At 41.3% G+C, this 12339-nt stretch overlaps 1 protein-coding gene across 1 annotated transcript in view; it reads right to left on the bottom strand.

Moving 5' to 3' along the window:
* The window catches only part of SRSF4 (serine and arginine rich splicing factor 4), a 34089-nt gene that overhangs the window by 7556 nt on the left and 14194 nt on the right, over nucleotides 1–12339 (bottom strand). Inside the window, exons 2-3 of the mRNA XM_019013836.4 lie at nucleotides 5099–5241; nucleotides 4104–4216 (exon numbers count right to left, since the gene is read on the bottom strand). Of these exons, the coding sequence (XP_018869381.1) occupies nucleotides 4104–4216; nucleotides 5099–5241 (256 nt within the window). The remainder of the gene's footprint in view (nucleotides 1–4103; nucleotides 4217–5098; nucleotides 5242–12339) is intronic.

Raw genomic sequence — 12339 nt, 5'->3', positions numbered from 1 at the left:
GGTGTAGTGGCACACGCCTGTGGTCCCAGCTACCCAGTAGGGTGAGGTGGGAGGATCATCTGAGCCCAAGGAGGTTGAGGCTGCAATGAGCCATGATCATGCCACTGCACTCCAGCCTGGGGTACAGAGCAAGACCCTACCTCAAAACAAAAAAATAAAGTTTTGTGTGAATATAGAAGTTTTCAGTTAGCTATCATTTTCTAAATTTAAAAACAAACAAACAAAAAACAGAGTCTTGCTTTGTCGCTCAGGCAGCTGGAGTGCAGTGATGTGACCTCGGCTCACTGCAACCTCTGCCTCCCAAGTTCAAGTGATTCTGTGTCTCAGCCTCCCAAACAGCTGGAACTACAGGTCCGTGCCACCACACCCAGCTGATTTTTTGTGTTTTCATTAGAGATGGGGTTTTGCCATATTGCCTAGACTGGTCTCAAACTCCTGAGCTCAGGCAATCCACCTGCCTCGGCCTCCCAAAGTGCTAGGATTATAGGCATGGGTCACTGTGCCCAGCCCATTTTCTAAATCTTACAGTGACAAATTATTTGTTTATAACCATCATGTCCCTTCAATACCACAGGCCTCTTTCCTCATTCTCTTTGAGGACTTCCTATGGTTCTATGAGAGAATACAACTAATGTGCTAGACAAATGCTAAAGCATTATATAAATAAGAGGAGATATGATTAGGAGGTTGCAGTGAGCCGAGATAGTGTCACTGCACTCCAGCCTGCCGACAGAGCGAGACTCCATCTCGAAAAACAAAACAAAACAGAACAAAAAGAAATTTATTTTTGGCCGGGTGCAGTGGCTCACACCTGTAATCCCAACACCTTGGGAGGCCAAGGCCAGGAGATCACCTGAGGTCAGGAGTTTGTGACCAGCCTGGCAACTTTGTGAAACCTTGTCTCTACTAAAAATACAAAAATCAACCAGACGTGGTGGCAGGCGCTTGTTACCCCAGCTACCTGGGAGGCTGAGGCATGAAAATCGCTTGAACCCAGGAGGTGGAAGCTGCAGTGAGCGAGATCGTGCCACTGCACTCTAGCCCAGGCGACAGAGCAAGACCTTCGTCTCAAAAAAAAAAAAAAAAAAAAAAAAATTTATTTTTTAAACTACTAATATCCCCTAATTTGTTTTATTTTTGCATTTCCTTGATAAATAGCTAACATACATTGTGCCAGAAACTGTTCTAGGCTTTTTATATATAAAATTCACTAAATTCTTTTAATAACCTTGAGTAGAAATTAATATTAACCCCATTTTATAGTTGAGGAATATGAGGCATAAGACGTAAGTAACTTGCTAAGGGTCATGTAAGTGACCTTAGTGGCAGAACCAGGATTCTATCCAGGTTGGCCACCTTGAGACCTAGGAAATCTGCTCAATTATCTATTACTCTCATTTCCTGAGAGTGGAACTGCCTGAAGGTACAGACATGTAGAACCAACTAAGGGTGGTAACTGTTGGGGACTAGCCTCAACAGCACCCGTAGGGTACCCAAAGTCTGGTGGCGAAGAAGGAATGAGAAGAGAGAGGTTAAGAGTGCATAAAGAGTGGGGGCCAGGGGGCCAGTTGCAAAATGGAGGCTGCAAAAGGCTCAGAGTTCTGGTCTCCACACTATTTACTGAGTACAATCACTTAGATCTAAGAAGCAGACATTCAGGACGAAACGGTGAAAGGCAGGCAGTGCTGAAAGGAAGGCAGTGCGTCATACACGTAATCTACAGCAGTGGCGGTTTAAATGAATCTCCTGTGTGCTTAGACAGCACATCTTTAACTTATCGGAGAGTAGCTGGTGGGAGCGAGCTTAACTAGGAGCCTGCATGTCTGGCCACATTCCAATGCTTCAAAGGAGTGTCTTTCTCCTTGAACACAGTGTTCATGGATAAGAAAGCAAGTCTTGCTGAGAGCATGGGAACATAATGGTGATAAGGCTTTCCTCCTCCCACAAGAGGCCTCTTGTGGCTTTGCACAATTTATTGTCCCATATTTTTATGGCCAGTTTATACAGGCACCCCATAAGCCTTTCCCCCAACAGTAACTAAGCTCTGTTCTAACAAAAAAATTAAGAGGTTTTCTAAGAAGTTAATTTAATATTACATTTAGTGGCACCACATGACGAGTTAGCATTCTACTGATGAAGAGAGTAGCTTTCCAGTTTCTACCCATGACGTTCAATCCCTAACTCTCAGAATACTGGAGTCATTCCTTCAGCAAGCAGAATCTTGCTGGCAGACATTCAGTAAAGGTCTGCTACGGTGCTGACGATAAGCATGATGCACCTGAAAAAACAGCAGACTGGGAGTCAGGAGTCCTGGTCCCAGCTCTTCTGCATCTGTTACTTGAAGGTTGCTGGGATTAAATTTTAAAAAGAAAAACAAAAAAGTGCTTTAAATTAAACTATACAAATGTAAAGGATTCCTAACTATTCTTTCCTGAACCTAAATACACTTCATTCATTTGGCTAGAGATGACTTGTTTAAATATGGCCAAAAAAAGCGAGAAGGGAGACAGAAAACAAAACCTGTTTCATGCATCCTCCTAAGACCATTCAGATTATGATACTGCTCAGTAAGTTTTTCTTCCTATTGAGATTAAAAACACTGTTGTCAATAAGTGGGGCCGGGTGCAGTGGCTCACGCCTATTAATCCTAGCACTTTAGGAGGCCAAGGCAGGTGGATCACTTGTGGTCAGGAGGAGCTCGAGACCAGCCTGGTCAACATGGTGAAACCCCGCCTCTACTAAAATACAAAAATTGGCCGGGCATGGTGGCATGCACTTGTAATCCCAGTTACTCAGAGGGCTGAGGCAGAACTACGTGAACCCCAGAGGCGGAGGTTGCAGTGAGCTGAGATGGCGCCACTGCACTCCAGCCTAGGCGAAAGGGCAAGACTCCATCTCAAAAAAAAAAAAAAAAAAAAAAAAAAAAGCTGGAACCAGTACACTGGATGGCCAACATTAGCACTGAATCTTAATTCTTGACACCAAACCTCTTTCAGGACAAATATTCCATCAAAAACCTTATGAAAAAACATGGGTCAGATTGTCAATTTCACCAGTAAGGATACACACTGAGGCTGATGTGAATTTGCATGTTATAGCAAATGCTGCAGGAAACACTGGTGGTTTCAACCATTTTATTGACTGGTGAGTAGCTACACTGCCATCTTCTTGTAACCCTTTTCTTTTTTTTGAGACAGAGTCCTGCTCTACTGCCCAGGCTGGAGTGCAGTGGCGTGATTTTGGCTCACTACAACCTCCACCTTCCAGGTTCAAGCAATTCTCCTGCCTCAGCCTCCCAAGTAGCTGGGACTACAGGTGCCCACCACCACGCCCGGCTAATTTTTGTATCTTTTTAAGTAGAGACGGGGTTTCAAACATTCTTTACAGAGACAAATTTCATATCACACATTTGGGCCAGGTTTCTGTCATGTCAGCACTTGAGGAGGCTGAGACTGAAGGATTACTTGAGGCCAGGAGTTCGAGACCAGTCGGGGTAACATAGTGACAACCAATCTCTGAGCCATGATTGTGCCTCTGCACTCCAGCCTAGGCAACAGAGACTCTGTAACAAAACAAAATCAGGCCAGGCGCGGTGGCTCACGCCTGTAATCCCTGCACTTTGGGAGGCTGAGGCGGGTGGATCACAAGGTCAGGAGTTCAAGATGGTGAAACCTCGTCTCTACTAAAAATACAAAAAAATTAGCCAGGCATGGTGGCGGGTGCCTGTAATCCCAGCTACTCAGGAAGCTGAGATGGAGAATTGCTTGAACCCGGGAGGCGGAGGTTGCAGTGAGCAGAGATGGTGCCACTGCACTCCAGCCTGGGCAACACAGCGAGACTCCAACTCAAACAAAACAAACAAACAGAACAAACCAAACCAAACTCACAAATGTGTCCTTAGAATGACGGTCCCACAATGTATAGTAGGAATATAATTCTGATATATTTTGTACTCATATGGCACTTTAATTATTTCCAGCTCTGTGCAGGCTTTCAAACATATAACACTTTATTTTGTGTATGCCTGGGCCTGCACAAATCTACCTGTTTCCCAACTTTAACTCCTGCCCAACCTTACCCCAAAAGGTTAATGGGGCCCAAACCTTTAGGTCTTGCCAGCTGCACCGACTTGACAAATTCTCCACAATAAGTCTGTACTCTGTGCGAGTAGGAGGGCCATATTTATCTCGGCCACTTCTTCTATAACCATATCCACCTTTGGAAGGTTCAAATAAATAAGATTATTTCAGTGGAAGAAAAGGAAAAAAAATGACACAGCACACACCCCCCCTTAAATATATTATTTACCCCCACCCCAAACAATAGCACGTTTTAACTCTATTCCCACCCTTAATTCTAAAATAGATTTTTAAAGAAGCAATCAGCTAAATATAAACATTTAATTTAAAAAGTTGTAAGTATACATATTCATTAATATTTGCATTTAAGATTAACATGCATAAATTAAAAACTATTAACAATTTACAAATAAGTAACCAAATTACTAAATCAGTTACTGGTGTTACTCACAGTGATTAAACATTTTGTGAATATTTTATATGGAAAAAAAAAAAGATTTTCAGGCACCTATTTCAGTTTAATCTCATCTGTGTCTAACCCTTGGGATCCTCACCACCCAGGTCTAATGGGGAAAGGTTGCGGTCGTCACATGGCTTCCTGTTTTTGGTCAGCCAAGGGCCACAATGGTTCAAAGAGCCACACATGGAAAGGTAACCCAAGGTCAGCAAATGGAACAGGCAGTCATCTTAGCCTCAAAGGATTCTTTTAATTAAAACATTGAGGTCTTTGTTAAATCTATGTTAAACAATTGCATTACAGAGAAAAAACAAACAACAACACAAACACACATCATTAAACATATTTATAAAGTATTATAAACAAGAAATTGTCATTAATTTAATTAAAATTAAACATTATCAAAAGCTTATTTGTAATTCTACATTTTTAAAAAAGATACATAATTTACAAAATAGCTTAAACATCAATACGTTTAAATGTAATATCAATTAATTACTTTAAAAATTAGCATGATAACAAAAGCACATTACTGATAAAAGTATGCCCTTTGAATGCTTACTGCGTCCAGAACCGTAACTGCCATCTCGCCGTGGGCCGCGGGCATGCTCAACAATTACTCGCTCACCACAAAGGTCTTTGCCATTCAGTTCATAAACAGCATCATCTGCATCACGCAGATCATCAAACTCCACAAAACCATATCTAGAAGAGAGCAAAGAAAATACTGGTTGGTACCATTTTGACATCCAGCTTCACTGACATTAAAGAGAAAGCAATGAGGTTCATGCTTAGCAAAGGTTAGGTGGATTTTGCAAACTAAGGATCAGCTTTGTCTTCTCTTCAGGTGAAACCACTTTGCTTTGTGCCAACAGGCACTGAAAAAGGTAGGGAGACTTCTCAAAGTAGACTCCTATCTTTCTAGGAGGAGGCTGGCTACATACACAGGACACTTCTTATATTTCCCAAGTAGTTGGTGGCAACTGCAAAGACAGGGATGCTTGGTATAAGAATCCAAAATATATAATGCTACAAGACATATAACGCTCTTTCAAACACCACATAAAACTCATCTTTTTTAGCTTTAAAAGTGGTATCTTAGAGAACAATTAGACCTACATTCAGGCACTGTGTAATAACTGTTAAATCATGTGAAAGAAAAAAACTTTAAGGTTCCTGTTCCTCTACGTAAACACATCTGTCACATGTGATTATCAGTGAAAAAAAGACTGGAGCTGTTTACTTCCCTGTGAGATTCCAAATTCATTTCCATGAAGTTTTAGAATAGGATGGAATTCTCTGAAATCTGTATACAACTCGTGCAAACTTCTTTAAATGGTATTGCTACATCTTTTCCAGCCAAGAGGTTTGGTGGCTTAACATATAACCAAAAGATCCCCCACCATCCTACTAATGCCTATTAAAGAGTACAATTTATATAGCTAAAGTGCAAAATTTGTAAGATACTTATAAGCAAGGTTATACAAATGCCCTGTAAATTATGTTTTCAAGAAATATTTAGTTTGGTCTGACGCAGCTGTGAAAAGTCCAGCTTTGTGACCACTGCCTATATTTAAAAACCAAAACCATCTTATTGATCATAACTAATCAGAAAGGAAAGTTACAAGCAATTTCTTTAAACTCTAGTAAGGCTGTGTGTACACGGGCACACACTGACTAGTGTTCCTCTGCATTTAAACACACTGACACTACGAACAAGTTACAAGACTTGTCAGAGGGTCACTCAGCCTGCTGACAAAAAATGATTCCAGTTTACTTATTTATTTATTTATTTATTTTATTTTTTGAGACAGAGTCTCACTGTCGCCCAGGCTGGAGCGCAGTGGTGCGATCTCAGCTCACTGCAACCTCCACCTCCTGGGTTCAAGCGATTCTCCTGCCTCAGCCTCCCGAGTAGCTGGGATTACAGGCGCACGCCCCCATGCCCGGCTACTTTTTGTATTTTTAGTAGAGACAGGGTTTTGCCATGTTGGCCAAGCTGGTCTCAAAACCTCAGGTGATTCGCCCTCCTGGGCCTCCCAAAGCGCTAGGATTATAGGCGTGAGCCACTGCGCCCGGCCTCCAGTTTCTTTAGAATGTGATGCTATACTCAGTAACATGTTAAATAAGTGAGAACTCAGAATTGTGGAATTTTTCCTTTACTAAAGAGTTCCTTTCATACAACAGTCTCTCAAGGTGACAATGTGCTGGGTTACAACGTGTAGGTAACAACGTTGGAGGGTTTTTTATGTTGAAATGTCTGAATGGCACTGAATGTCAACTCCATTGAAAAAAATTAACACAGACACATCCGGTTATTTAACAGGAAGTGCCTTGCAGTAATTTGCAGTAACACAATTCAGAAGCCACCTGGCTCAATTTATGGGCTGTGAAGTCTTTAAAACATAGTTTCACGCTTCCATAGGCTAGAATTGCTGAGCAGCTTAATAAGAAGGATTTTGAACATGCTGTTATCTTAGACAAGGCAAGTAAAGCCTCTCGAAATCACTGACTTACTATGTTCAAAAGTGCTTTACAGTGACTAAAAATCTGTAATAGATAATATAATGTAGCTGCTTTTTCCTTTCTTAGATAGAATGGGTCATTAGGAAAACTATACTATTATTTTCAGAGACAATTTTTCTTTTAAGGCAAATAAAAAACCAACTCAACTATTTTCTACTTTGGTTTATCTCTAGATGGATTCAAAACAATAACAACAACAAAAGTGCCCTCCTGAATTTAATTGTCAAGACCAGTCCCAAGTCTCCTCTGTCCACAGCATCACTGCTTTTGGCAGCATGTGAGAGCCTGACGCCATGCGGAGGGAGGAGGGACATTTGGCCCGGGCGTGATGGAATGGCCTCCACTCCCTTCGAGTCATACTCTGGCTCGGCACTGTTCAATGACCAAATGACCAAGACTGATCTAACGTGATCTTAGAAGGACATCACAGAATCCTGAGGATTAAACAAACCACAGGAAAATACCAACTGTTTTCCTCAAAATAGTGAAGGGTTACAACTACTGGGCAGAGGGGGTGGTCACGGAATGCAACATCCTAAGCTCTGCAGGTCAACTGAAATAGAAAGCCCAGTGGCCGCTGATGGCAAGTGATGCTTCTGTCAGACCTACATGGTAATACATTCTCCCAGACTCAAAGATCACCCTGTTCCAAGGTTCATATGCAGAACTTATCCTGACCTTTCAGAGAAAGCAGTGACAATCTGTTCAGTGGAGGCAGGTTAATTTAAAAATAAAAATTAATGTTACGACAGATGAATCTTTCTTTGCAAGCTGAGAATGAAGCAAGGCATATCTTGCCAATAAAACTTCCTTGAGTTACAGGGACAACTGGTAATGTTACAGAAAAATCCCTACAAACCTTCCCCAGTATTTACTTCTAAAAAGTTCCAACAAGTGGGTCACTTGGTAAGCCTGTTTTAGGGGTATCCAAAACATTTATTAAATTAGCTGACTTGAGATTAAATTTATTTTACAGAAAAATTTTGGCTACTATTCTGTGAAAAAATCTATTTGAAACATATCAAAGTTCAGTTCAAGGATCAAATCAGGCACCTGATTGTCACTTCTCTCTGCCACTGACATGCTGAGTGGGTTTGGAAGATTAAAACAAACATCTTCGCATACAACAAACCATATCTGATATGTTTGTTCTGAGAATAAAGCAAAGAGCAGATCAGTGTGGTTGTTTCTACCAAGTCTGCTTTAGTTGAAGAATGACTTAATTTCATTCAATAAATAGAGTGAATAAGATAGAAATAAATTAAGACAGAAGACTAGATAATAAAAATAAAATGTTACCTCTGACTAAACAATCTCTCTATTAAGCAATGGTATCGTAGTTTATATTCATAGCACCCGTCAGCTAGGTACCATTATTTCTGTTTTACAAATGAAGAAATCAAGGCACAGAATATTAAATAACTTGCATAAAAAAACCCCGCCGAGCTGGCATTCAAACTTGTGGTTTGACACCAGGGCTGAAACTCCCTAACTATTAAGACTGAAGCAGCAAGAACCGACTTGGGTTCTAGTCTTGGTTCTGCTACAAACTTTGAAGAGCAAATTTAAGTCATTTTATTTCTCTGGGTCTTAGTTTATTCATGAAATGAGGGAGGTATACTGCATATCTCCAAGGCTTCGACTAACATCAAAAGCATGACAGGTTAAGTGTTAAAATTAGTGCTCCTTTGGTTTAACAATGGAGATGGGGTCTCAATATGTTATCCAGGCTGGACTTGAACTCCTGGGATCAAGGGATCCTGCGGCTTCAGCCTCCCAAGTAGCTGGGATTACAGGCACACGCCACTGTGCTGGGCTTCAAAAATGGAAAATTTAAACTCTAAAATTTGACATGCCTGCACTAGGATGGTACCACCAGACACCAACAGATGAAAAGGGATACATTTTTATCATCTAAAATACCTTTTATGTATAGGTCCCAATTTTAGTTCATTTAAACACTTTTAACTGTTCCTGAATTAATTAGTGCCTTCAACAAAGTAAAGCTCTTCCTGGTAACTAACACTAGAGCCTTTTAAAGCCAAGCTTAACACTCCCTTTGTGCTTTGCAGCAAGTAACGTGAAACAAATCTCTTTTCTCAGAAAGCAATCTCCTTTTGAATCCTCTGTCAGAGTAAAAAGGAATATAAAATACACACATGCATGTATACATACTATTATATGTATGCACGTGTGTACATATATGTATATACATCTCTGGTGTGACTTGTGAATAAGCCTCACAAAACAACCCGAGATAAATTTCTCTAATTCTAACAGCAGAAATCCTTCCTCTTCTGCTCTATTAAAAACAAAGAACACCTTTCAATAATTCATAGGATGCAGGAATTCAGGAGAAAGAATCTAAGACAAATATAAAAACCCCTCCACAGCAGGGATTGACAGAAACACAAAGAGCCCTGAGATACACTTTCAATCTTCCTCCCCTATGCATATGAAAGAATAAAAAGCATGACCTCACTATTCAATACACAACACCCTTCAAGTAAGAAAAGAAACTCCTTTCTTTAATGTTTCTCTGCAATAGGTTGAGTATTCTGAATCCGAAAATCCAAAATCTGAAATGCTCAAAAATCCGAAACTTTCTGAGCAGCAACAAGATGCTCAAATTTGCTCATCAGAACATTTTGGATTTTCAGTTTAGGAATGTTCAACCATTAAGTACAATACAAACATTCCCAAATACCAAAAAAAACCCCTGAAATCCAAAATTCGTCTGATCCCAAACACTGTGTTGTCTTTACCAAAACTATTTTCCTCTGGTCACATTCTGTCCTCACAAACCTAGTCAAAAGAATGAGGGGAAGTTGCTGTCATTTTCCCTGTAAAAAAAAGGCAGGCACCATGATTCTTACCAAGTATAGACAGGTATCTGGATACCACAAACAAAAGCCACACTGAATTACATGGGCTGCTCTAAACTTTAGTCCATTCTTATCCCATTGCCAATGTGCTCATCTTCGTCATTCAATAGCTGATGTACTGCTCAGGTTGTCAGCCATAACTCTGAAAAGGTAGAACTGGAATGACGTATTTTTAAAACTAAGGTACTCTAAGACTTCAACTTTTGAAATGTTAACCACACTTCTTCAGGCAACAATTATTATCTGAGTTTGTATCCTTGCTAAATATGCTTTCTCTGATCCTAATAGCCTATACCAATGGTCCCAAACACCAAGTCTGCCCTTTGTTCTGTTATGTTCTTCTGAATAGGATTTACCTCAACCCTTTTCAGAACAGCTTAGGGTCACTTCTGTCTTCCAAACATCTTCACTGAACAGGGAGACTAAGTCCTGTCTGCAATCTAATGCCCATGGCTTGCTCTGGAAACAGGCTGATCAATGGCTAACTGGGCAAGGCACGACTAAGGGGGTGCTCAATACCAGAAACTGCTAGGAAGTGGGTATGAGGAGCAGGGGAAAGCAAGCCTCCATGCGTGTGACCGTGGTCACCCATCAACACTGCTTACCGAGGGGCATGCCTTGGATGGTCTCTCTATAAGAAAATATGCCCCTTTCCACGGTGGATCTCTGCTCACCTTTGTCCTAAAACTGTGCCACATGCTTTTCTTTGTATGTGGACATGACAGTCCTCAGCCAACCATCAGCAGGATGTGAGTTTTGTTTTCACAATGTGGTGAGCCATTCCCACATTCACTCATTTTCCTTGTAAGAACCGAACCTCTCCATGGCTGGTCAGGATTAGGGATGTTGCTGTAGCCAAGGAAAAATTTTCATCTGTTGAAGTTAACCCACGGGGTGGCTTGAACCCTCAATCTAGAGTCAGTAGCACTGTACTTTAAGGGGAAAGCCCTTAAATCTACCCTGAAAGAAATGGCATTCAGTGAATAGGAATCAAACAGCTTTGTTTCAAAGCACTCAGTGATGTCCTATGCTTCAACCAACTTGGTCTTATGAGGTAAAAAGTCAGGACACACTGATAGGACAGTACTAAAAAAACGGTAATTCTTGCTGTCTGCATAAAGTGCTTGGCAAACTGTAGAAAGACCCTTCTGCAACCAACTCTAGTGCTCAGAAGAGGCCAACTCAGAGAAAAGCTTGTGAATGAGAACAGTGTAACTGCCCCGATTCCAAAGGTCTGCAACATTCCAGGGAACCAGCGTTCAGGCCCTCACAGAAGAATTAACCAATGTCACATTTACTGCTCAGGATCAGTGATTATGGTTGCAATTTGACTTTCCTGGCAACAGAGGGTTGTTTACAACCCACAACTAAAAGCTGCTACCACATGAAATGGGTTCCTGAGATCCTTTCCTTTCTTGAGACAGGAAGGAGGCTGCTCTGGGCATTGTGGCCTCTCTTTAGTCTCAGAGGAGGGAGGGCCATCAAGGCCACCTGGAGGAGGTGGATGACTTACCCGTGCTCACTGAGTGGCAGAGCTGGGGTGCGACTTCAGGGCTCACCATTACCCAGTCTGGGACTCTTTTCACGTCGGCAAACTGGCAGTTCCCGCACACCAAGGGCTCTCTGATTAGAGCTAGTGTGGATTCCTGGTCTGCAAACGTTGGCCACAGCTCAGTCTGCACTTGATCTTTCCCCACCTTCAAAGAAGAAAACCTACCTCATGATTTCTCTCTTCCGGATCCCTTGACCATCTAATTTGCTCCCAACACCTTTGTAATCACTTCTGACTATATCTTATTGGTTACCCACTGGGTCTACTGCCAAGTTCTGCAGTTTTCTCATTTGCTGGGCCTTCAGGGCTGTCTCTACCATTTGGATTAATTTATGTAATTCTAGGCTAGAGCTATTTTTACTTAATCAACTTGTCTTTTGCATTGTGTCAGGAAAAGTCAGCTACTGAATCATTTTTTTGTTTAGAAGTCTATAACGACTCCTAAGTATCTTTATGTCACTCTCTAAACCTGGAACACCTTGACTACACAAGTTTAATTATATCAATCTTCTTCCATATGCTTGAGAATTACCTCTTTCATGAAGCCTCAGAAACATGCCTATTCCAATTATTTTAGGACTTTCTTTAGCTTTAGCACTTCTATTCAATTTTACGCTTTTTGTTTTTGTTTTTTTTGAGATGGAGTCTCGCTCTGTTGCCCAGGCTGGAATGCAAAGGCACAATCTTGGCTCACTGCAACCTCCACCTCCCAGGTTCAAGCAGTTCTCCTGCCTCAGCCTCTTGAATAGCTGGGATTACAGGCACACGCCACCACGCCCAGCTGATTTTTATATTTTTAGTGGAGACGGGGTTTCACCATGTTGGTCAGGCTTGTCTCGA

The sequence above is a fragment of the Gorilla gorilla genome, chromosome 1, assembly GCF_029281585.2.
Source record: "Gorilla gorilla gorilla isolate KB3781 chromosome 1, NHGRI_mGorGor1-v2.1_pri, whole genome shotgun sequence".
Classification (NCBI taxonomy): domain Eukaryota; kingdom Metazoa; phylum Chordata; class Mammalia; order Primates; family Hominidae; genus Gorilla; species Gorilla gorilla.
The sequence above is the reverse complement of the archived record's forward strand: the minus strand, read 5'-3'. Positions and strand labels throughout refer to the sequence as shown.